We start from the raw sequence: 27,003 nt of genomic DNA on the forward strand, positions 1-27,003 counted from the left end.
CATCTGTCATTAATATTAATGTTTCAAAGTATGAAATAATTATGTTTATAATTATTTCATACTTTGTAAAAATAAAAAGAACGCTGTTGAAAATCACGGTACCAAATTGCTGAAAAGGATTTTTCTTATACTTGCTGTTAATAAATGAAATGCTAGAAATGCTTGTTTAATTGTCTTTGAATGTGAGATCATTTCTTGGGGGGGGGGGGAATTCCGTGTTTGGTCTATAGAGCAGAGTGACGAATTATGAAAAATAAATACATAAAAGATATAAAATTAATAAAGAAAATATAAAAAAAAAACCTAGCCCACTCATGGTACTAATGTACATTATAAATTTACAGTCTCGTTTGTATATTAAATATCGAATTAACTTGTATATTAAAAAAATCAATTTTACTATTTAATTGTGCTGTTATTGGCGTCATGGATAAGTTTTATAATAAGTTTTATAATAATAACGAAGTCTCGATTTCTATGATTGAAATGAATTTAATTCAGGTGATATTTTGTATTAAATTTACCAGACAAGCAACCATGCGAAGATTTTCGAAATATCTGCTGTTTGTGTTTACGTATTTAACATTATTCGTCTGCTTATCAAAGGGGGAAAGAATTCACGACATGTCTGTCTATAAATCAGTTTAGTTGAATCGCAGATTTTCATATACGCGCTGTATTTAATTATTTATTATATACTATATTATTTAATTAAAATAATTCCATATTTTTAGATGTCTCAGAATTTAATTGCCAAAATAAGTATTGCTTTCTCATCGCACGTTAATGTGAATGATTTTCGTAGCTGTTCACGTGAGCATATTTAAAACACGTTAAATACAAAGCATACGAATTATGTTGAGAAGCCAACGGTTCGTTTGCTATTGAATATAATAAATTTTCACATTGAAAGCTGCTAATTTACGTATGTGATGACAGGTGTCGTTTTTCAACAAAAATAAAATAATATCGGAATAAAGTATAATATAAATTCTCAACAGAATTCACATAAAGTGTTAAGCAACATCGGTTTCCGTTAAGCAGACACTGAAACTCGATGTGCTACGCATCAGTGAATCTGAACTGGCATCCTCTAAGGCACACGAGACCCTTTCAGACGTCGTCCTGCATAATAAATTACGTGAGATCCGATATCTTACACCAAAGGTTATCAGAGTTGGAATATCCATTCTATGATACGCATTGGTGATGATATTCTTCCAGTTGTATTAAGCTTGGAAGTAACATCCGTCTTGTGGCATCAGTGTAAGTATTCATACTCATCTGCCATCTTCCTTCACCATAGAATCAAGCATCTCCCTAAAAAAGGAATATAAGAGTCGGCCATCAGACTATCGTCCCATTGCTCTCACCTGACCACCCTTAAGTGATGGAGGTTCTTTGCTACCAGACACTTCTCAATCAATTAGTGATCATCATTGTGGATTCTTCCGTCCTTGTTCGTCAGCAGATCTTACTCTTCTTAGAGAATCTAACGTCGTTCTTAATATTTCCAAGGCCATGTTCTTAATTCCAAATAGTGAAATAATTAAATACTATTTTTAATCCTTTGCTGTGTTTCAGTTGCCACTCGTTTAATGTATCCAACCTTGCCTGAGTATCCAAAGGCTGTATGCTTTCACCCACTCTTCCTATACGTCAGTTATCTCTCACTGACATTCGGTCTTATTTATATGCTTTAACAGCGATCTTACAGCCCTTTTTAAGTCGGGCGAAGATAATTTAGTACATTTCAATGCTATCAAAACACAAGCCTGCTTTATTTCCAGGAAGAAAGAAAGACTTTCGCTGCATTTCTTTTATTGAAGAAGAACTTCAATAGTGGAAATGACTTACTGTGTATTAGTAACTGGTATAACATTTTTAATCCTGTACTTTTATTGTCAGGCTATTTAGGATTGTAAATTCTCATAATACTGTACTAATATTTCATTTTAATTTTCCGCACTAGACACGACGATATCACTAGCAGAAAATCCCGCCTCTAGCCTGTGCCATGTGTGATGACCCAAGAGAAGAACTGTCCAACCAGGAGCAAGAAATCCTTGACCAGGTAGGGGCATAGTTGAAACAAACGCATTGACATGTAGTTTCCGGTGAACCAACTTTAGCCATTGCAATAGATTGGTTATGGGTTCCCAACATATCATGAGCGAGACCGCCATCAAATGTTAAACGTCTGGCAACCCGACCCTTGAACGTTTGAAATTAAAAAGTGTTGTTTTTTAACACCATTGTGAACCACAGCAAATTCGCTCATTTTAGAACTGGTTTTTATATAAGGCCATGTCGACTTGCAGTTTAGGGGTCATCTTTTCAAACGACACCTGAAAAGAGCCACCGAACGCTGCTCACACAGGTGTGCTTTGTCACTTCTGTTAATTTGATTGTAGATGTGAGTTCGTGACGTCAATATAAACGTCAGCCTTGCCCTTGTGGTAATCAATAATAATATATTAAGATCAGCCTTCAATTTTGAGATCATATTAATCATCTTGAAGGTGCTGTTTCAACTTTTTAAAATACAAACATCCTTTGTAGATCTGAAAGCCTCAATTCCCACTGCGTTTTATAAACGGGGAAAAATGGCAGGCGAAATTTTATAGATAGCAATGCAACCGCAGAATTGAAATAAGTCTCTTGGCATGTCCCATTAACTCACGTACATTGATTATACATTGTTAGAGAAAATCCTTGCTGCAATATTTCCTCCTGCTTAATTGAGCAGGAGGAAATATTGCAGAAAAAAAGACTTGAATCTGCTAGAAGTAAATTCTCTATTACGTCATTGTTAAGACGTGGATAATTAAATGGCGCCATATTACATAACTGTTATGCCAGTATTTCTTCTTTCAATGTCATATAATGATAATCTATCGTGTCTGTCAGGTACACGATCGTGTATATCATTTTCTTTAGGAGTGGGCCCTTGCAACAGGCACACACGCATTATTGTTTGCTGCATTCATGTCGAGCTCCTCTTTCGCCTAGAAATTAGACGGATGTCTAGAGAAAGAGCTTCCTTCCAAACTGGAAATTCCATCTACAGCCATTAATTTTGGTTATCATGTTTATGGTTTAAATGTGTGCTCCTAACAGAAACTCCTTCAATGAAGAGTTAAACCTCAAAGGAAAACTACTCCTGTCAACGGGTTGGGATGGATGCTCCAACATTCCCTAGTTGTATTGGTTTAAAAGGGCCTTCACAAGTTCCCCATTGCCATGTAAATTCATTTTTCTAGTCTTCAGGGTCAGGATGATCACTAGCATCAGAATTCTTCCCGGCTTCGATGTTACTCGTAATCGATGAGGGTAATTAATTTTATGAATATTTCGCGAATTGCATCGCATACTCACTGGATTGCGCAACTGGCCATTCTTAGCATTCACTTAAACGACATATCTGCCAAAAACACGAATGTTTTAGTATAATGTACAAACCGTACCACAACTACCATCCACACACCACACGCATAGCGTAAGGTTAGCGAGAATGACGAAAAAGTAGTGTAAGTCATCTTGGAAACAGCAATTTAGTCATCTGCTGGTAACAGATTGAAAAGCCAAACTATGATCATGAGATGCATACTTGGGATGTTGCTCTCAGAACAAGAAGAGTTTAAAATGCATCCAGTCCTTAAGCCTTTCAAATACTGAACAAACACAGCTGTGTGATGCCAAGTAACTCTTCCCTGAATACAACTACGTGGTTTTCTCTCTTGTCTCCAATAATATTTTTATTGTTTAGAGTAAATTAAAGTGCACATTACCGCATTAAACAAGTTCAGATTTCTACCTATTTATCATGATTAATTATCGAATAACATTGATTCAATTAGGGCTTGTATTTCAACTGCCAACAAACAGAAAATCGTGTCTGTAGCTTTAAGACGATACCAACCATTAAACGGAGGTCACCATACACAGTTATGATCTCTTCCTTTTGCCATAAGCAAACTGTTTGATAAGTTGGTTTCTAAGTGCTTACAAATTTATGGAATTTCTGCAAGAACCTTTTGTTTAATAATTTTTCCCTCCGCAGTTTCGAGTGGTGGTAGCAGACGTTCTTCAACCAGATTTCGATGATCTCTATCTCCTTCGATGGCTTAGAGGTAAGTACCACATCATCCAATCATTACAGTTGAAATATTTCTCCAGCGCTAAGCTTGCAAAGCAGTAAATAGCCATTCAAGGGGCTCATCAGCTGTGAGCTGCTTCAAGGGCCGACCCTGTGGAAAATTCCAAAGTGTTTTCATTTCCATAATTCAAACAGTGGAATTATGAAGGTGAACAAGAGAGAAGTGAAGGAAGAGAAGGAAAAGTGGTTCAGTGAGTTTGAGGATGGGATTAATAGGAGGCGGTTCACTAAACAGAATCAAGAATTGTTTTATGAGAGTTCATGTACACTCCTCAGGTGCGGGTGGTCAAAATTACTCTCGAAGTTGGACAGAACGCTTGGGTTTCTAGAGATTGAGGGACCTGCTGTTAATGATGTGCTTCTGCCAGGAAGTTCTGGGTGTTAATTCTAACACAGGAAGACGCATTTCTTTAGATAAAGATCTTGACGTTACCCGAGGTAATGATAGATTAAGAAGGATCCCGTTTTTACAAGAAACAACATTGGATTGCAATCTCCCCGGCTGAGATTGAGCCCTTGCAACCATTGGAGTAGTCATTGCGGTTAAATTCAACAGAATTTAATCGAAAGAAGGCCCGTACTGGATGTTTTGCAGGTTTATACCCTTCGACATGGATATTTGTAGATGTTCGTAGGTAGATGATTTTCATCGCTCAATGACACATCATTAATTTTAAGTGTGGATCATTTCCGTATTATGCATCTCAGCCTGCACGTGGTGAATTCATGTGCTTTGGGGTTCAACCTTACGTAGGAGAACTTACGAGAAAGTCCATTTGCAGAGTGTCGGATAAGAACGGAATACATAAAGCATACCTGTCATTGAAGGACGCCAACAGAACCTTAAAGATATGAACATCGTCAGCCATTTTCTGTTCACTTCTGACCTCTCTCAAAGTCCTCCATTCAATTGTGCCTTGTGATTTTCAGTGCCACGAATGATATACCAACAAGCCTTGTGAAAACGCTTAACTATAGAAATGGAACTCACGCCAAATGCTACAGCTGAAGATAATCTCAAAGAACTCCAACTATTAGAAATGTAGCATTGTTTGCAGCAGATTGCTTCCAGTTGGTTGAAAGCTATTCCACCCCATTACCTCCAGTAGGGAAGTGTTAATGTAACATGCCATTCACTATTAGGCAGCAAATTAGCTATGAAAGTCTGTTGCCCATGTAATATACAAGTTGATATTTGATGAATATTCTCATTTATGTGAATCTCACCCATGAAGGATTATACTCCTATGACGCATTGATATCATCTACAGGTAGATGGTTAGATACTCCACAGACCTCTAGGTTAGCAAACATAGAACTTTGTTTCAACCACTTCAGGCCTCCAGTAAGCAGAGTGATGATTTCATACCGGGCGATGAAAGTCATCTCCCACCTAAGGATTACTCAAACCATCCATACCGTGGGATTCGAACTCGCGCTTTGTTGGTTGTTGAGCCACTCAACTAATTTGGCGGGAATTTTTAAGGAAAAAAAGTGAGATGATTTAAGAAGCAAACAGAAAATGTCAAGTGTACCAGCATTAGCGACTTTCTCACTTCTGTGAGCAAGCAAACGATTATATTATCGACATTCAGCTCTTATTATACCATTTGCATATTTAGCCCTCAGCTGCAGTCACTTTAGTAGCACACAACCGTTAAATTCAAGTATTTGAATTGGATCGCATTTCGATGAGATACTTAAAACAGTTTTTCATTCTCGAACAGACGCATGCAACTTTTCAAGGTTATTTCAATTAATTACCTGTCTGAAATAATTTTATGGGCCTTCTTGTGTGATTACATAAGTCTTTAAAAAGGGAGATGATGTTATTTGTATGCTGAATACTTCACTTAATTTCTAGGTCATAACAAAAAGTGTTATTAATTTCGGAATTAGTCCCGTAAGATACTGACCAAATGTTAAATTATGAACAAAAACAAAGCGGAAATTGCAATGTTAGAATTTGTGAGTTCGGCTTCAAGTGACGGCTTGTTGGTGTGCGTATAGCCACGGTATTGGATGACAGGGACTGTTAGTTTCTTTCGTTAATTGGACGTCAGTTCTTCTACACGAGCTTTCTGATGAATTGTTGAAACCAAAAATGGGTTCTCCAGTTGAGTCGCTGTTTTTTAATTCGCTGTTGTACCACAGCATTTCGAGTCTGCAGAAACCGTGTAAGCTGGATTTGTGTACGCGGAGTACGTCGAACCTTTAATGATCGCAAATATATCCAAAAGTAGAAGATTCTATTCTTTTCCAACTGTATGGCGGATGTTATTGTCTTGCGTGGTTCTTCCTCTTCAGCAAATATTCAATTTTCGGGACGGCTGGTGCCGTGTGTATGTTATCAATTGGTCACTAACTAAAGAAATTTCTCTTTTTTTATGCTAGATTTTAGAATAACAGTCCCCTTGAGATTTGATAGCTTCTACGATTCCTGTGACAACATTTACACTAGGAGTTCAATTTTGGAACGAAGTTTAGTGAGCGCAAACTATACTTGCAGTGACTTGCTATCGTCGCGATTGAAGTGGAATTGGACTGTCGTGTAACAACCGGTACGAAATCAAAACATTGTACGTACAACTGGAATATTCCGGAAGTAATTTATCCAGATTAACATACGGCAACAACTCCGAAAGTAAAAAAAAAGTAGGACAAAGTTTGCATGATGGGAAGGGACACTGAAGGAGAGAAACATAAGACCGGTATGTTAAAACACGGAAAGATACTCCACTTCCTAGTCGACTGTCAAGAATTGCATTTACCTAGCCACCTACTTACCTAATAATTGTAAATCATACGCAAGGAAATCGCTTTACACTTACATCTGTACAGGATTTACTCTGAAAAAAAGTTCCTCGGCAAATTACAATTCAATTCTTTGTTGTTGCTGTAAGCGATGGCTGGTTTATTGAAGACAAGAAAACTTGTTATAAAAAAGCCCTTACTGAAACATGAATAGACTCAATTAGGTCACCACTTAAGGTATTATACTTCCTGTTACGTAATTTGTTTTATATCTGATCCACACACTTTTGGCCACAAGTCCCATAGCACATTAGTGCCATGTGCGGGCAAGAGGAATATCAGAAAGGAGGAGTCTGTTCAAGCAAAAATTCATTTTGTTTGATCTCCTGAAGCTTGTAATCTTTGGGAAAGGCAGCATGGATGAGACTGTTTCTAAGAACAGAAGTGGATGAAATGAAAAAGGACGCAGCGAAGTTGGTTCGGTAAGTTTCGAGAAGAACTGTAAAAGGGTGTTAGCAGTGGCTCTTCTTTTAATGATTTTGGAGTTGAGTGGAGGAATAAAAGTGGCCAATTCAGCACTGCACTAGCCATGTTATCTCTAGAAGAGGTACAAGACAGAAACTGAACGTCTGTGAGAGAGGGATTGAAGTAGGTTTGTGAGAGAGGGATCATTAATGAGCCAGACTGTCCTCATCTGGACATAATCAAACAATCTTAGAGAGGATTTTGGTGCACCACTCCCAAATATGGCAACAATATTCCAAGGTGGATTTGGGCATTGTATAGAGTTAGCAGCTGTGAAGTAGTGTCTTGTGCGATAAAGTTCAAGTTTTTTTGGCAGATGGAGAAGCTATAGTTGTGTTAGGAAAGATCGGAGGTGCAAGTCAGTCCAAGAAGGGAAATTTGATCGTGTTTGGATATCTCAGTATTATAGAAGGTAAGGGGAGAGGAATGAGAACTCTTCCTCGCGAGAGATCAGACAGAACTAAGTTTCGGTGGCCTTAAAGTTTACAAGGTGTCCTTGCTCACTGGGATACAGCTAGGAGATCTGAGTTCAGATCCCTGGTCGTGGTAGATATTTGAGCACTAAACATGACAGATAATTCACTTTTCATAGATGACAGTTAAACCCGTGCTGTAATATTTCGCGTATTGCTATAATAATCCATCGATCCTACAAAAAAGATTCAGATGTCTTTGTTCAAATAATAGTTATAGCTAATTAAATCGTGAATATCTCCAACATTTTAAAATCATGCAATAAAGAACAGTGGAAAAGAAAATCATGTTGTCTCATATGATGCATCAACATTGCAGCCAGTTGGCTTCGCTTTGCGATACATCACATTCTTAACAAAGCCATAACAATTTTTGAATTTGCAAACATTCGCACATCTCGTCGTTTTGAAGGTCTGCCAAACTTCATAAGAGTATGACTTGCAGTACTAGAATGTTTTTATTAGGACACAACGCTACTTCCTCATATACGCTTCTGCTTATCATTGACATCAGTTATACTGAGACTCCTATGAGGAAAAATATAATTAGTTGTTCAAACCTTCCTCAGTCTATTTAATAACTGCATGTGTTTTGTGATAAGTATCGCTTATATTATCTTAATTAATTTTATTAGAAAGCTATATTTTTATTAGTTCCACACATGTCGCAAGACGTGTATTTTCCTTGAGATAATAACCGGTTATCTCTACAAGCAAATCATTCCTTCCTATGTGGTTTGCTCGTTTTTTGGGATAAAAAATACCCCAATAGAGATACCATTAATGTCAATAAATGTAACTACTAGTCTAAAATCCATATCGTTTTGTTTCATTGTTATTCGAGGCTTATGGGAATCAAAATATGTTGCATAGTCTGTTCTGAGAAGCGACTGAGATACATAAGCCGTTTGATGGCCAAAAATGTAACAATTTTTATGATTACATAGGATGGGGAGCAGATTGTGTTGCGTCCGGTAAATGTAAGTTTTCCATAAATAGATGAATATCTGAAAAGGAACTGGACAGTGAGGTCTAGGAAAGCTACTTTTTTCTATTTCCTTAGTGAAATTGATTCATGGATGTAGATTGTTTATGCTTGCTAGGAAGCCAGGTAGTGTACCTTCGTGGTTGGGTCAGATAGCAAAGAGGCATCTATGTAACGCACCCTAAACGAAGGCCAGGTTGTATGGATGAGAAGAGAATTTGTTGCATAAAAGTTGACGAGAGCGGATCCCCGCATAATGGTCTCTTCAACTGGCGTGTAAAATCTGTTCTGACAAAATAACATACCCAAAATAATATGATGCAACTGATGATGATAATTTTCAGGCTGAAATATTTTTCAATTAAATGTATATTATCCACTCTTTTCCTTGTGGTATCTTGTTCTGTTATTAACCTTGGCCCCGCTCGTTCATATCATAACTCGGATGATGCATTGATTGAAATTGTTTTTATTTCAATTGCTTCCTCTTTCTCCTAATGTAAAGACTCTTACAAGAATATATATTGCTTTAGTACCTATTAGGCCGTTACATTTGATAATTTATTAGTATATATATTGCTGTTGTAATATTATTTTATTCTTCTGTTATCTACTTTCCTTCAATATTTGGCCTATTTTTGTTTTTCCTTAGTCACGCTTCATAATTTTTAATGAAGCAAACATGTTTTATTCTTCATTAGATGTAACTCAACATAATTTATTCGGAGTATCCTCATGGCTTGTTTTTCAACTGAACCAAAGACGTCTTTTTTAAACCTACGTACCACGGTAAATGTATTCTGTTAATTTTTATTTTAGTTGATTCAATGTTTGTAGATGGCCAGTTGTGGCAAACCCTTTTATGAATCCATCGCATTCATTGGGTAGGCCGTGCTTCATTTTTTTCCTATCACGTATAGTTTTTGAGAAACTAGTCTATGCACTGTTATGATATAAACACTATTAACAGTATCCATGCATGCAGAATTAAAGTCAGCTAGAATGACTGTCCCAAGCTTCCGTTTATAAGAACTTGGTGTTTCCCTTTTCATACTCAACAGTCATCAGCTAACATAGCACGCCTCCACTTCCCCCTCATAATCTACTGTTGAAAACTCGTCGTCGTCATCAGGATAATGCACCTGCCCACAAAGGTGTTTTGGCATTTGGAAAATTAAGGGATCTACACTATGAATTGTTGGAACATCCACCCTATTCCCCAGATTTGGCTCCCTCTGACTTTTATCTGCTTTTAAAACTAAAACTCTTCCTCGCTGGTCAGCGTTTTCCTTCGAATCAAGAGGTGATTGCAGATGTAGAGGGGTATTTTGCAGATCTTACTGAGAACCACTACAGGTACGGGATAATGGCGCTGGAGCATCGCTGGAATAATGTATTAGTCTTAAGGAAGATTATGTTGAAAAATAAAAATAATTTTGAAATTATGAGTTCGGTTTTTTCATTGTTAGGCAGCGAACGTTTCAGACCACCCTCGTATCTCAGGGTGGTGGTGAAGATTTTGGAAAAATTGGTCAGGGCTCACATTCAGATATGGGTCGACAGTGAATCTCTACTTTGAAACGAACAGCATGGGTTTACTAAGGGAAAGTCATGTTTGGCAAATTGTTCACACTCTAATGATGATAAATTTTCGCTAGACAACGAGAATGGATACACTATATTGCATAAATTTGAGATAATGGGTTTGGATTATAGAATATTAGGGTGGATAAGAGGATGGTTGACTGACAGATATCAGAAAGTGGTATATGGAGGATGTGAGTTTGCAAGATTTAAGGTAACAAGTGGTGTACCACAAGGATCTGCTTGGTCCATTGTTATTCAGTCTGTACATTAATGATATTGGAAAGGATTTGGCATGCGACATACAGCTATTTGCTGATGATGATATGTGGTACTTGCAGAATAATTTGAATAGGCTGGAATTGTGGGCATAGGAAATTGGCTGTTTTAAGAGTCATAAATTTGTAACTGTAAATACAGCTCAGAGAATAATGCCAATGCTGAAACGAACCTTGACATGTAAAGAGAAGGAAGTCATTTTGCCTCTTTACCAGGCTTTGATAAGACCTCACTTGGACTATTGCCACAGGTGTGGCCTCCTGGTTTCCGCTGTGATTCTGATATATTGGAGAGTATTGGAGAGAGTGTTAAAAATGATATCAGGATTATGGAATACTTATTATGAAGACAAATTGAGAATATGTAGACTGCAGACACTAGCAAACAGGAGAAAGAGGGGAGATATGATTGAGACTTACAACAAACTTCTGAAAGGGTTATACACAATTTTTAATAGATGGAAATTTTCATTTTATGGAGTGGGGAAAGAACACGAGGTTATACTTCGAAGTTGATAATGAATACAGTCAGAAGGGGATGAGATATCGATTTTTTTTATTACAGAGTAGTGCGTCATTGTAATGGATTCCGCTGGATGTTGAGTGCAAGTAGCCTGAATGAATTCAAGAAGAGGTATGACAGCTAGTGCGAATAGTATGGCCTCAATCGATGAGTTCCTGACTCCCTGGAGGTCGTTCTCAATAATAATAATAATTATTATTTTTTTGAATAATTGATATACTTGGGACAGCAAGCCAGAGCCTGTAATTTTCTGTCTGATTGTCCTTTTTCAGAATAATTTTATGTTAATATATTTTTACTTATTTTCACATCCTTATTGTTCTCTACTACCGGCCTTCCTTGTTGCTCTGTTTCCTTGTGTTTCATATTCTTTTTACCTTCTACTTAATCTCTTTTGCATCAATCTTTGCGATATTACACAATCTTGAACGCTACTTTAGGCTCTCCCTTCTGGTCGATTTCTGTTTTATATTTCCTCTTCGTTTTTTGTGTTGTGTAATTGTTGCACCTCCTTTGTCCTTTTTAATTTTTTTTTATACTTTCTTCATAAAATTACACGTGTAAGATGTATGTTGTGTGGAGTAACTTTTTTTTAAAAAGTATTATTAAATATGTTTTATATTTAAGTATTTTGAGAGGGTTCGAACCCATTGCACTATACGCATCCCAAATCTGAACAGATATTACAATGAGCAATAAATAAGCCTTATTAAATGTTTAACTTCAGAGATATTTACACATTCCTGAAATACGACAGACATGAAACGTTGGATATCTTTATTTCAGCAAAATAGAGGGGCATCAAGTGTATAATCCCGAAAGGTCAGAATGAAATAATGCAAACTGTATTTGTTTTCTCCCCCCAAAAAAAAAGACCGATTCAAGTTTAGGAAAATAGTGACATGACCAGAACTATAATAGTTATATTGATTGGCTGTTTAGAATAAATGTATAGGTTCTATGTAATGTATTAGTTGTTGTATAAGCGTTATTAGTATACAGTGTTATTTTTCTTTGTTTTTTTATCCATTTTGTGTTGATGTTATTTATCACGAGTGCTATTTTTCTTATACTGCACTACTTTTCAATGTGTATATATGTCTGTGAGTAAGCTATGTATTTTGTAACCAAAGCGCGCAGTTCAGTGGAATCACCCATGTTATGCCTTTAATACTTTGAAACTGCAACATGACTTGGAAACAAAATGTCAAATTCAGTTTTGATCACTGGGTGGCCTAAGGACTACAGAATCCGAGGATCTTACAAGTGAAAACTTGCACTATATCGGATCCTGAGTTACAGTAGAGTTGACTTCTGCAGTTTATATGGAAGCGAAATGCCAAAAACTTTCCGAGAGTTGTTAGGATTGTGTCGTGCTCTAGTGACTAAAATATTTGCATTAAATCAATACTTAACGAAAATTCTTTAGCATCTGAATTGGAAAAGAAGATCATATGGAGGACATTAAGAACCGAGGTCTTCACTGTTCGGTAGGACAGAAGAAAAGAGTTTTGGGAATAGAAATAAGAGAGTGATAAACAAAACAAATAAATGCAATAGAATAAAGTTGGAAAACTTTCAGTCCAAGAGATCAATCAAAAAAGGGGAGTGATTAGCATTTTAGGACATGGAATGTTCTTGATGTTGCGTTACCACCACCCTTTATGACCAAACAAATCATAAAACACGATGTTTGAATAGTTAAGCCTTGTATTGGTAATGGTAGTAGCTGGCCGAAGTTTCTTTAGGATTAAGATAAAGCTTGAATCACTATAAAGACGTATCGTTCATACCAAGTGTGCGTTTGAAATGGATAAGTTTTTTCGGTTGGATTTTTGCTTGCTTAGTAATTTCAGGAAGGTTTCGCTAACTGAGGAATCACTCGACATTTTTGTGATAGTAAAGTTTGAGAAAGCAGGTTAAAGCTAGAAACTGCTACGAAGATTACGCATGACACACTTCGGGCCTTCCAATAAGTAAGAGAGTAGCGTTTCATTGGGTGATGAAAGTCGTCAGCACTCAGAGGTAAGTTAGCATTTCTTTGTACTCGGGAAGATACGATTTTGTGGAGATAATTGATGTGCGACGAACGGGAAGAATCAAGAATGTTTGCATCTATTCTTGAAGATGTGGAATATCCAGGAAACAGTTTCTCAAAATAGGTGAACTTAATAAATTTTAATTCATTTCATGTGGTTGATCCAAATAAGAAATATTGTTCACGTTGAAACATCTAGTATGTTTCAACGTGAACTATATTCCAAGTCCAACAACCTGACACTGGTGCCCATCTACTCATGGCTTTAGTGCATGCCTGAAGTGTAGTTGCCATAGCAATGAAAGGAAACCAACTGAATTACGGAACTGGAGTGAATTTAAACTATCGACTGTGGTTTGCCTCTGTAGCCTCAAGTTGCATCTTCTGTAATAATTCATGCAGTACTAAGTGCGGTGATTGTAACAACAGGGGAAATGTAGAGAGAGAGATTTGCTTCCAAATGGGAATGAGGATATTTGGGGAGACTTTATGATATTGGATTTAAAAGCAGTAATTTCAAATCTATGCTAGTGTGAAGATATGCATGATTTCGTACAGAGTAATAATTTCTTAGAAATGCTCAGGGAAAATATACAATCAAGTTTTGTGCATTATAAGAATAGGAAATGTGCCAGCAAAGTTGGGTTTCTTCAAGGACAGAATTCCGATATCAATTTTTAGAAGTTTGCGTCCGTTTTCAACGAGCTTCGCCAACAGTGATTCCTTATCTCCCTGTTGTTTTCTTAAAGAAAGGGAATTAATTTTTCTATGGCATTTTGTAGTACCACAGTGTGATTCTTTTTCTTTCCTTAAAATGACCATTTTAATCAACTCCCAAAGTAAAAGGAATCGTTCGCCCCGCTGTACATTAGCGAATTAATGAAAATAAAATTTTAATTCAAAAGTAAGTTGTAAATCGCTGTAAAAATTAACATCGTAAATCACCGGTGATTTAAAATAGCGTCGAGAAATTCTTAAAAAAAACTTCACAGAGAAACCTGGTATTTGTGGGTTGTCTGCACCGCCTGGAAGGTCGGCGAATAAATACGTGGGGTAGATATACTTGAAGTCTATCGGTAAGGCTTATAAGGGAAAAGGAATATTATTTATTGCCTTGTAGATTATATCTGCAGTCTTTCTTCAATTGACTTCCGATTGAATCAGCAGTTAATTTACAAAGATATTAAAATATCACTTCCATTAATTTACAAATATCTTTGTAAATTAATGGAAGATTAAAGAATTAAATGTAATATTAGGATCCAATCTGGCCATTTATAGCTACGAGGTTTGAAAATAAATGACAATTTCGGGAAAAGAAAAAACAATTTTTTCTTACAAGCAAAAACGGCTCTGTTTCGCATGTTATAACATGAAATGAATTATGCGTAGTATAAAAAAGCATGTTGAGACCTTTTAATAGTTGCACACAATAATTTCCAGACATAATAACAAACACTAACGAATTAATATTTTTTTCTAGTTTAATTTTTGTGTATTTTTGGCCGAAAACCGTTCAAGTTGTCAATGAAATTGGAACAACACACACGCAGTTCGCATTAGATTTCGACGAGCTATTTTTCACCTCTAAATTAAAGATACCGAGAAATTAAATACTTGGTTTAATCCTTTATCCAAGTGTCAGCAAACAAAGTTTGCGCCTGAAGTATTTTCAGGACTGGGGCAACTCGTATAAAGAAGCTAATGACTTCACATCACCTGCCTTAGTATCCCATAATTGAAAGCACATATCCTTACGGGTATGTATAATGCTATGCATTATGAGAAGGGTCATTACCCAGACCGGTTTCGACCTTTATTGAGGTCTCCTCAGTGGGAGCGAGACCCATAGATAGTGATATTAAGGTTGACGTACAGGAGTCATATTTTTATATTTCCCAAATGGTGTCACACCTTCGTATCTTTAATTTATAGTCTAACCAAGTGAAAAAACTTCCAAGAACTTTCTCTAATCCAGAGTATTTTAATAATAAGATGTGGCAACTGGTATCGGAAAATATGACTTCAACCTTGGTATCACCTCTGAGGCTGGCCCCCATGAAGAGATCTCAATAGAGGTCGAAACCGGTCTGTGTAATGACCTTCCCATAATGCATTGCATTATACATCTCCGCAAGGAGATGTGCTTTGCATTATGGGATACTAAGGCAAGTGATGTGAAGTCATTAGCTTCTATATATGAGTTGCCCCAGTTCTGAAAATGGTTCAGACGCAAACTTGTTTGCTGACACTTGGATAAAGGATTAAACCAAGAATAGATTTTCTTGGCATCGTGAATTTATAGTATAACCAAGTGGAAAAATGTCCAACAACTATTTTTCACCTCTTACCTATTTCATCTAAGAATAAGTAATATCTATTAATAAACATTATATAGGTTAAAAGGTTTAGAGAGGTAAAGGAGGCAGCAACTTGGTTGGTATTATTGCTGGTATTTGCTAGTCGAAAGAAATTCCCCTCTGAGATTAAAAAGTAATCTACTTCCGAATCGAAGCCTTTTTCCTTGGTATTTGATTCGCTGGTTTGCATATGAGAGGTCGACGAAGGACTTCAAAAATCGTGCGGTTTAATAGAGGTCCCAATTGGTCAGATGGTAGCATAAATACAACAATCATCCGAAAAGAAGCATACTGGAATAACACAAGTGATGTTATAATCCCGCATGCAAAGGATCATGGAAATTTGAAGGGTGATAAAGGTCTGGTCCAGACTTTTATCGCTCGTCCCGTGTAGTTTCGTGTACCATTTTAGGTATCGTGCGTGGAAGCAAAATTCAGGCATGTGGTAGTGGGGATACGAAGTGTTTTCTTAGTATATGTCTGTTTCCATGGAGATACGTCTGAATATCACAGCCTGATAGAACACTGTCGCCATTGCATTCCCCCCCCCTCGCTCTGATCGATAGTGTTCAACCCTTCTCGGAGTGAAGCTTCGCCCGTGTTGATTGCGTTGAAATTCCGTGCAACTCACAATTGTTGGGTGAAAACGCAATTATAGATGCACACGCCAGGTGGCAGTACAGTATAAACAAGAGGAGGAAATCCGTACACGACCTTGCAGCGACAAATAAGAATTTGCAGGGACAATTTTCATCACCATCGTCTTAATAATTAAAAAAAAAAAAGGTATAGTCACTCCCTGACCTTCCTGCAGGCCAATTTTCGTGATTATTACATGGTTTTCGGAGAGATTGCGGCATTTCTATTTCTGAGAAATTTTTCCTGAATGCGACATCCTCACTTAAAAGTTAATTCTACTACCGCACTGGAAACTTCTGGAAACCGGACAGTTGGCGAGCGTCAGCGAAAAGTAAGAAATCTGAAGGAGATTGAATAATCCGCAAAGACTGGTACAAAAGCTGTTCCAGCAAACAGGACCGTGGTATGCGAATATACACAACTTGCTTAGAGATTAAGGCCCGACCACAGCCTCTTAGTTGCAAACAGAACCACCCTCAAGAGTGAGGCTCTGAATGGATTGTAGAAATCGAATTTTTTTACCCGCTGTACAGTGATAGAGGAAAAAGGTTTGATCAGTGCTGGCGCTATGATTTTAGATGGCCGAGTCATGTCTCCAGAGGTTATTTGCCCTGACTTATGACGTTTTCTTATGGTCATCATTCGAAATCTGTTGGAAGACGTCGTTTTCCAGTAGGGATCGTGGCAAATTTTACAGTTGGTACAGTGTCTGGACCTCATGATGTTATACGAATGATAGGTGGGTAAGAAAAATTGTGAATGTGTTTCATATTTTGAAACCATTTAGAGCTTCCATATTGGGAACTTATGTATGGTGTTAAAGTATAAATTTGTTTAGGAGAGAATATTCTATAAATGACGTGAGCCAATGAAATCAAGTTCGTGTCAACGTCAAATATCAAATAAAAACGAATAATACTTTGCTGATTAATTGAAAATCGCATATTTGAATATATTTTAATATTTTTCATACATCTGAACATTTCCATAAAGTTAGTAATTAATTTTCTTTCATGCAGCAAGAAATTTTAATATAAAGAAAGCCGAAAATATGCTAAGAGCGGTAAGTATCTAATTTGACCATTTCTTAACATTCCTTTGATGTGTTCAGTTTTAACTCTCATTCATGCAACGTAGTATTACTTCTAGAATTAAAATTCCAAAGTGATCAGCCAGTCGCATAAAATAAAGTTAGGGGGCGCCTCTGTAGCTCATGACGACATGAGCTGAAGAAGAAGGCAGTTTCGTACGCAATGGCAGTGTTTTCCTTCAGGTACCTTTGGAACTTTTCCTGCTAAAGGTTTAACTGACGTCATAGCTTTAATCGCTTCTTCGGCCATCATTTCACCCGCTTGCGCTAATAACATGCTTTGATTGCATTTAATGAACCGAAACTTACACGCTAAGCCTAGCGTGCAGAGACAGCGATCAAATTCTTAAATTGAGCACTTTCTCTGCTGCCAAACTGAGATCAATTTCACAGTTGATTTTTTTGTAGTTTCTCCTCACCTTTCAAATCAATCTCAGATAGTGAGTGGGTGTCCCTATGTTAATTATTAGAAGAAGTAAAACTTGCTTTTTTCCAGCATGCAGGACTAATTCAACTGGTAATTATCGTAATCATAAAACATTCAGCATCATGAAGGTGCTACTTCAAAATATTACTGTAGCCGATTAAGAAAACATATAATTTCTGTTTTCGACAAATGAATGTCATTTCAGAGCATAGTTGGGTTGAATTATTTGGAAATAATTACAGTGAAAAAACAAACAAAAAGAAAAAAAGATTTCATCGTAACCACAGCTGCTTAAGCTTCAATTCTGAAGAATAACATCTTGTCCTGCCATCTATGAACTCATGTAAGAAATGGTGCTTAGGAGTGACATTAACACTGCTGGAAAATTGAAAATGATCTATTTCAGACAATTAAAATATTTATTCCTTCTTCGTATAATTCATGAATTAAAAAAGATGTTTTTTAGCTCAATAAAGAAGCAGTTTCCTAAAATCTTTCGCAAATCAAATACTTCTAAACTTTCAAGAGAAGTTATGTACGACATCTAGTGGTACAGAATAGAATTAAATTATTTCCATAGTATTGCATCTGGATTTGCAGACAAATTTACTGTTATTTAATTTATGTTTGCTTGCAAATCCAGATTTTAAGATACCCTTTAAGTATTTTTATTTCTCACACTTAATATTGTGGTAATCGCGAAAATGTTAAGAATTTGGAGAATAAATTTTTATTATTACATCTTTTGCAGGCCGATATGAATTAAGTAATGATAATAATAATATAACTATAATAATAAAAATTTCTTCTCCAAACTCTTAACATTTTTGTGATTACCACAAATATTAAGCGTGAGAAATAATTCGTTTTAAGTGTCCGAGGTACAAATTTCCAAATGGGAGGGGAAAAAATAAAGAGAAACAGGGGAACTACCCAACGTCGATGGGGGTAGTTCCCCCGAAATTCTCTGAAAATCCAATACACCCAAAAACGGGTGTATTGAATTTTCAAAGAATGTGTTGTCTGTCATCTGCGTGTGTTCACGGTCGGTTTGTCTGATTGTGAGGGAAAACCGGAGTACCCGGAGAAAACCTCACTCCACGGCCTAAGACCGACTAACTTAGTACGGAGTGGAAGTAGCGTGGAAAAATTCCCAAAGATGCTGGGATCGAACTCCGATCCTTCCACTTCGCAAGCAAGCACGCTGCACATGTTTTTTTTTTTTTTTTTTTTTTTATATACAACTTTATTATAAACTTTTGCAATTATTTACATCATAATGAATTCTATATACAATATATACATTTGTTATACCATTATTTCAATCGAAGTTTCATTTTATATTATATCATCATGTTATAATGTAGTTGTTACATTACTGTTCTCTTAAAATGCCTTAACTTCCTTTACTTATAAACAGGGAATCTCATCTGTTAGTTACATACACATTATTTTCTCTTTTCTCTATTACATCAATTAAGGTATAATTAGGTATAATTTAAGGTATAATTTTTTTATTTTTTTATTTTTTTTTTATTTAAATATACAGTTAATTCTATTTACATACCACATATATAATTATATATCACACTTATTATATATTTAGCAATCTATATATTCTACAAAATAAATCATATATACATCTGTACAGCGATATAACATTCGCATGCAATGAAGTAGGAGAGCACTTTTTTTTTTTTTTTTTCTGCGGTAGGAGATCTGTTCCAAGTGACTCAGGTGCTGTTTCCTCTGGTGGAGGTGGAGAGTTAGTATCCTTCCGAATTTACTTCCGATTTGCCCCATTTCCACTAGGAGTGATGAAGGTGTCGTTCTGTTGTTGGTTGGAGGGTTCGTCTGATGTAAGGTTGGAGGTTAAGTGCGTCCATTCTTCTGTAGTCATTCTTCTGGACTGGACCGAATTGGTGATCTCCTCCTGGAGATCACCAATAATTTCGATATTGTTCCGGGACTGTCTTCCCTTCCATACGCTTGGTCGCACCTGTGAGCCCAAATTGCGTACATCGTTAGGATTAGAACAATTGTTTGCACCCTGTTTATATGTTTTCCTTTTAGCCAGAATAACATTTCTTCATTGATTACTTTGATTTCTGGAAGCCATCTTTTAACGGCTTTCCAAGTTACTTCTGCTTCCTTGCGATATAACATTAGGTGGTATAGTGTCTCCGGTTCCTGGCAAAACTGATATGTTGCATGCCCTTCAAGGGGTATACCTTTAGCCACTATCCACATCTTGGTTGGTAGGCAGGCATGGTGTACTTTAAAGAAGGTTTTATACTTTGGATGTATTGGGAGCTTGAAGATATTGTTTAATACCGGACTGAGTGTGATTTGTCCTCTTCTTAATTCTCTATGTTGTGGTATAGGAATGGTTGTTCTGCTTAGTTTGTAGTATGTTGCTTTTGTTTTTTGACTTATTAAGGTTTCAGTGTTGATGCGCTCTGTTACAAATACGTATCCCTCCGCCATCCCTGTAAACATTCTGGGAACTCTTCCGTGAATCTCTGGCATTGTGCTGATTATTCTGTGTGGAAGGCATTTCTGTAGGAATGCTATTGCATATCCGTGGTATGACTTGGTGTTTGCTGTTTCTGCCGTCTTCGCTCTGTTGATAACTGTTTTTAAGTGGATATTAATTAGACCTAGACCTCCTGCTTCTAATTCGTGAAAGAGCGTTGTTCTCCTCATCGGTTCGTACCGAGAGCCCCAGATGTAGGTGGCGCACAGCCTGTGGATCTTGTCTGCCCATTGCCCATGGTACGGGATGTTGTTCACTTTGTACCAGATGCGAGAGGATAAATATATATTACATATTCGCGCTTTTCCTCTTACAGATAGTTGTCTTGGGCGCATAGTATTTATTTTCCAGGCAACAGCTGCGTGGAGTTCTTTCCACTGTTTTTCATACGTTTCTGGGCCGCCTATTTTAACTCCCAGAACCGGTAAGTATTCCTGAGTTCTTATGCCTTGAGGAATCTCTGGGTTCTTTTCCCATTTTCCTATTAGCATGCAATGAGATTTATTCAGGTTTACTTTCAGGGCAGAAGCTCTTGCAAAGGCGTCTAGTAATTTCATTGACTCTTCAATGGATGTTTCCGTCTCTAGGGTTAATGTGATGTCGTCAGCATATGCCAATATTTTTGCTTGGCTCTCCCCGTGAATGTTTGTTCCCTTGATTTCTTTGTTGGAGTTGATCGCTCTGATGACTGGTTCTAGTGCAAGGACGAAGAGGACCATAGAGAGGGGGTCTCCTTGTCTCACTGAGCATTTCATTTTAAAAGATGCGGATAGCTTCCTGTTCACGATTACTTGACTTTCTGCATTCTCGTAGAAAGTTTGCAGCCAGTTCCTAAATTTTGGGCCAAATCCCATTTCCTCTACAACTTTGAATATATATACGTGGCTTATGGTGTCAAACGCCTTTTCTATATCCAAGCCTAGTAGGACACAGGGGTTGTCAGTCAGACTGTAGTACTCGTATACTGATCTTAAATGAGTAATTGTGTCTGCTATATTTCTGCCCTTAATTGCAAAAGTCTGTGCGGGAGATATTAATTTCTGTAGGTACTTCTGGATTCTATTGGATAGGATTTTTGAGATGATCTTGTAATCGGTGTTTAAAAGTGTTATCCCTCTCCATTGCTTTATGTCTTTTAATTTTTCTGTGTCTGAAGTTTTCGGGATAAGTGTGATGTACCCTGTGCTGAATCTGTCTGGTTTTATTTGTGTTTGGTATATTTCTTGGGTCATTCGCATAAATAAATGCTCGAATTTTTGGAAATAGTGCTTGTAAAATTCGTTTGTAAGACCGTCTTCTCCTGGGGATTTCTTGTCTGGTAAATGCCTTACTGTTTGCCTGAATTCTGCTGCTGTTATCGGGATGTCAAGTTCTTCCGCCTCTTTCTGGGTTATCTTAGGTATGAATGGGAGGAATTTGTTTCTGTCCCGTTCCTCGCTTTGTTTTTCCGAAAACTGTTGCGAAGTATTCGTGAATAGCATGCAGTAGTTCCGCATCTTCTTGAATGATTTTCCCATCGTAGTGTAAACATTCTATTCTCTTTCTTTCATAATTCCTTTTTTCGAAAATCCAAGCTGTGGATATTTTGCCCTCATCATTTTCTATGGTTCTTAACCGGGAGCGGAGCCATGCTCCTTCTATTTCCTGAAGTTGTTGCGCCTTAATTTTTTCTCTAATTAGATTTATTTCTTGTTTAACTTCTGGTTTGGTCTGATCCATGTAGTACAGGCTGGATAGTTTCTTTAGATCTGTCTCTCTTTCTTGGTTTTGCTGGTGTTTTCTTTTAGTGCTAATTTTTATGGCTGCGTTTTTAATTTTTCTTTTGAAAGTTTCCCAGGCTATTATTGGATTGACTATTTTTTCTACGTCTGATATTATATTTTGTACTTCTTTGTTGAATTCTTCATCTTTCGTTAAGTTCTGATTAAATTTATACAGTGGGAAATTTCTGTTGACGAATTTTGTTCTTTTTTCCTTGTGAGGGGGTTGAAATTCTGCTATTACCATGTAGTGGTCGCTGAAAGTTACAGGGATATGTTCAACACTGCTCGCAGTGAAGCCTCTGTATTGGGACATGTAAACCCTGTCGATTCTTGAGGCGTTCCCAGGAGCGAAATGTGTGAACTCCTTTTTTCTTGGATGCAAGAATCTGAAGGCATCTGTTAGCCCGCAATCTACAAAGGTCTTGATGTGTCCTTTCTGTGGCGCTTGTGACACTTTCTCCTGATCAATGAAGGGCTGTTCCACGAAGTTCATGTCACCTGCAATTACTGTTATGTTCTTCTGTTGCAGATTTTCTTTGATTATCTTCCAAAATGTTGTTTTTTCTTCACGTTTTGTTGGACCGTACACATTCATTAAGGTTATTATTTGATTGTCGAGATGTATGTCAACTTCTAGGGTCCTGTGCCTGACAGAGACCTCGTGGGACAGCAGTTGCATGTGTGGTGCCTTTTTGATAAGGACAGCTACTCCACCGCTAGAACTACTGCTGGCAGGTTCATTGATTAGGATGTAGTGATGGGCTAGTCTTTTTTCTAGTCGTATTATTGGCTCTGGCGCGTGAATTCTTGTTTCCTGCAGCATTACGATGTCTGGCAATTTTTTGTGAATTTCATTGATCAGCAGGTTTTGGCATTCTTTGGTATTTATCCCGTTACAATTTAGGCTCATTAACTTCATTTTGGTTCTGATTTGTTCTGTTACAATTATTCGGGTAGTTTTATGTTTTGCTTCTGGCTCTGGTGGTATTTGGCGTGACCTTAATTTTTGTTCTTCGCTGTGTTTTAGGAGCTACGTTTTGTGTTGCTGGCGACTTGCTACTTGTTTGCCCTTGGGACTTCGGATTACAGGTTATTTGTGACCCATTTGAGATTTCCTGCTTGTCACCTGTACAGTTCTTTCCACTAATCTCTTCCCTCGGTAATGGCTCAGGGCGACTTTCTGGAGTTTCACTTTCTCTGCCTTCCCCCCTCTTATCGTCTGATATAGACATTTCTGGAACAGTGGTTTTGTTGTCTTTTTGTAACGTGACGTTTTTTTTTCTTCCTTGTCAGTTGATGAGTTGTTGCTTCCTTTGTTATTCTCCCTATTTTCTTCTTTACCTTTGTTATGCCCATCTGTGTCTTGCACATCCTCTTCTCCGCCTTCTATGTCTGGGTACTCTTCGTTTTGCCTCAATATGGAAGCGTACGTGCTACCCTTGCATTGATCTGCTGTATGACCTATGCGGTTGCACTTTTCACATTTCGGCTCATTGCAGTGTCTGCGTAGATGTCCGATTTTTTTACAGCGGAAGCAGGATGGCGGTCTTCCTGGGACCACTACTATTCCCATAACCTTTTTCACTCTTATAGTATATGGGATGTCGTCAATTTTTGTACCTTCGTTAAGTTCTATGACTAATTTTTTTTTTGTTGCTTAGGACATGAGACCAGTCATCATTCTTAATTGTTGATATATTTTCCAAAAATTCTATTTTTCCGAATCTTTCAAAGTGGAGAGCAACCAAGTGATTTGGTATGTGGGGTGGCATCCAGTGTATTAAAATTTCTAATTTTCTACATGCGTTTATATTAATAATTTCACAGGTGCCATTCCTCACTTGGATGTTCCCCATGCTGGCAAATCGTTCTTTAACGGTCAGTTGTTTGAACGACAATAGAAAAACATAATTGTATTTTAGATGACCTAAATGCCACACATCACTTCCTTTAACTTTGTTTTCCGTAAGGCTTTTAATTATGTCCTCCTCGCTGTAAGGACCGCATTTTGCGTCACATTTAAGAATAACAGTTTTACACCAGTCTATTTCGGGTGGTACGTTTAACGATTTTAATAGGTCCTGCGAGTTAAAACCTTCAGACCGATTTTCTTGTTCACTATCTATTTTAGGTTCAAAATTGTTATTTCTATTCGTTATGCTATTCATATCACGAAATGGTTGAAACCAAGAGGTACTTACAGTTCCTTCTAACCTTCGCATTAGCGTGCGAAGCTACGGTTGATCTTCGGTCTTCCTCTACGGCCTGCAACTTGGGGGTCGGGGCAAGGGTCGCGCGGATTACTAACAATAGGGAGCACTAGAAAACACGTCTGCACTCTATGAAAGCTAGAGGACTTTTCGCTGCACATGTGCTACCGTGGACATGTGTAACTCATGATTGCTAAGTACTCGCTTTTTCTCACCATCAGTATCAAAACTTGGTTTAATGTTATTTTTTATTCCATATATGGAAAAGGATTCATCTTCAAGTTCTTGCAATGCTTAGTTTGAATTAAAAAATCATTAGGATGAAAATGAACGAAAGCTTAAACCAGTTTTATCTTTTTGTAGCATTTGCAATGGAGGAAAGAAAATAGCATCGACAATTTCATCAATAACTACATTCCTAACGAGGTGAGTATTAATTAATTTTGGCATTCAGTTTGAACTAATACAATTCCTTAAGGGGAAAAACATTTTTTTTTAATTTGCGTAAATTTTATTTAATTAAAATGTGCAATATACTGCATCGACTGTCATTACTCCGGTGACAATAAACTGAAATATTAAATATATACTTCTCATCCTCTAAAGTAAGTGTTTAGTTCTCATTGTAGCTGCTAGAGAAGCATATACCAACCGGCATTCTGGGACATGATAAGGCAGGATTTCCGGTGCAAATCTTTCTCCTCACGCTGTTCGATATCGATGGTAAAATTCTTCGTGTGCTGAATGAAATGTATTGAAACTATTTCTCCCAACATGTTACTCTTCAGCGGTACAGAATATAAAATATAAAACCACATTACAATCAGGATATCAAATAAGGTTGCTGAATATAGTTTATGGATACAGCTAACCATTCCGTCTTTGTAATTATCATGATTGGCCTTTTACGGCTATCCCTAAATATGTAGTTGACAAAAGTTGTTAACCCTAACCTAGTATTAGCAGGACCTTAAAAATGACTTTTCTTTCTCAATACAGACGATAATTTCTTTTAAACAAATCAAAAAGTTTCCGGGAAAAATAGTAAATACATTTGTTTATAATTTTGAGAATTACAGAAACAAAAGCATGAAAAATATATTCCAAAATAATCAAGAATGAATATTAGTGGACGTATTTTGGAAAGTGGGGGGGGGGATATAGTAATCGTTAATATTTAAAAAATAAAACACTAGTAGTAATTCAGTAGAACCATCATCCATTTACGAAAAGAATTTTAACACAAACAAGTTTTCGCACATGCGCAGTGTAATCGAATTAATGATTGTGTTCACGTCAAAGTAAATTTAACGTTTGGGTAGTTTGCTTATAAATAATAATAGCTAGTCATTTCATCTCCAAATTTATTTGCCTCTCACAGATTGAATTCAAGAATATTAACAATGGTTTTCGGAGTTCATCAGTTTAATATATAAAACGAGGTTCCAGGGCAGCTCGTCCAATTGAAAATAATTGGACGAAATGCCCTGAAAGCACCTGCGTTTGAGGTTATTCGCCCACTCCTATTACTTTTCTCGTCTAGTAGGTTAGTCAGTTGACATCGATGGGACAAATTGAGATTGGATGAAATATCCTACTGGACAAACTTATAAAAGGACAAAAAATCTTGACGAGCTGCCCTCAAACCTAAAACAATATTTAATACCTACACTTAGCTGTTTCTTTTCTCAAATATTATTTCACTGATCTGTGAGGTTTTTTTCATTATTAGGGTTAGCCTGCTGTGCGTTTGTCATTTTCTTTGCTAATGTAATTCAATTCTCTTTCAGGTGCTGTAAAGACATTTACTGTCCAGGAAATACTGGACTGTTTCACGGTGTATTATGAAGAAGGAATACAACGTTCGAAAGAACAGTCTAGAAAGGTAAAATTTAATTTTTAAACTGACAACTTATTGTAAGTCAAAGGAAATAAAATTACTGCTATTGTACATAATTTCCTGAACAATTTTATTATTTTAAAGAAACCTGCGCTAACTTAATAAATTCAGAATATCCGTTGCGATCCACACATAAATATTTCCAGAAAATTAGAAGTTTGTTGTGATATTTTTTTATTTCCACAAAATTATAATTCAAATCTGTTTCTTTGTAGCTTGGAAAGATCATTAGTAAACATTCTTATATCATTGACATAGAGGGAGTGGATTTACTTTCGTGGACAAGCAGACGAGGTAATTTTTTAATCATCTTTTGCATGCTAGCTGTGACGTACTAATTTTAACACAACTGTTAGTGGTTGAAGATGATATATCGTCATGCACGTATGTTAATGAGTCTAGTCACGTGCCTCTTACTTATTTTGTAATTTAGGTTCATTTCTTGCACTTTACTTAAATAGTATTTTCTCCTCTAACATCAGACTTTTACGTTGATTTAAATCCACAATTTCTTGTCGATTTGATTGCTTATTCATGAATTGAAATGTCAGCGTCGTTAACGTAATCTAAATCCTTGTAATGTCTTTTCAGTCTATCTCCTCGCAATGGCCAAAGTATTTGAAGCCAATTATCCAGAAGTGCTACGCAAAGTGTATCTAGTAAATGGTAGGTTGCCGTTTTTTTTTATTACAATATCATTATTGACATTCGGGATAATAAGAACAGTCGCAAGTACTTTAAGACATATAATATAGTATG

The 27,003-nt window shown here is 36.8% G+C and overlaps 1 protein-coding gene across 5 annotated transcripts in view; it reads left to right on the top strand.

Moving 5' to 3' along the window:
- LOC150104498 (SEC14-like protein 4) overlaps window positions 1–26,538 on the top strand; it is a 233,991-nt gene extending 207,453 nt beyond the window's left edge. For all 5 annotated transcript variants that reach the window (XM_090395188.1, XM_090395187.1, XM_090395190.1 and 2 more), the window contains 6 exons: window positions 1,973–2,074; window positions 4,064–4,133; window positions 17,338–17,381; window positions 24,708–24,770; window positions 26,135–26,229; window positions 26,460–26,538. In XM_090395188.1, the coding sequence (XP_090251314.1) occupies window positions 2,018–2,074; window positions 4,064–4,133; window positions 17,338–17,381; window positions 24,708–24,770; window positions 26,135–26,143 (243 nt within the window). In that variant the 5' untranslated portion in view covers window positions 1,973–2,017 and the 3' untranslated portion in view covers window positions 26,144–26,229; window positions 26,460–26,538. The remainder of the gene's footprint in view (window positions 1–1,972; window positions 2,075–4,063; window positions 4,134–17,337; window positions 17,382–24,707; window positions 24,771–26,134; window positions 26,230–26,459) is intronic.
- Window positions 26,539–27,003: the final 465 nt, after the last annotated feature.

The sequence above is a fragment of the Typopeltis vanoorti genome, chromosome 7 (assembly GCF_054136105.1).
Source record: "Typopeltis vanoorti isolate ZY-2024b chromosome 7, IOZ_Tvanoo_1.0, whole genome shotgun sequence".
Classification (NCBI taxonomy): Eukaryota; Metazoa; Arthropoda; class Arachnida; order Uropygi; family Thelyphonidae; genus Typopeltis; species Typopeltis vanoorti.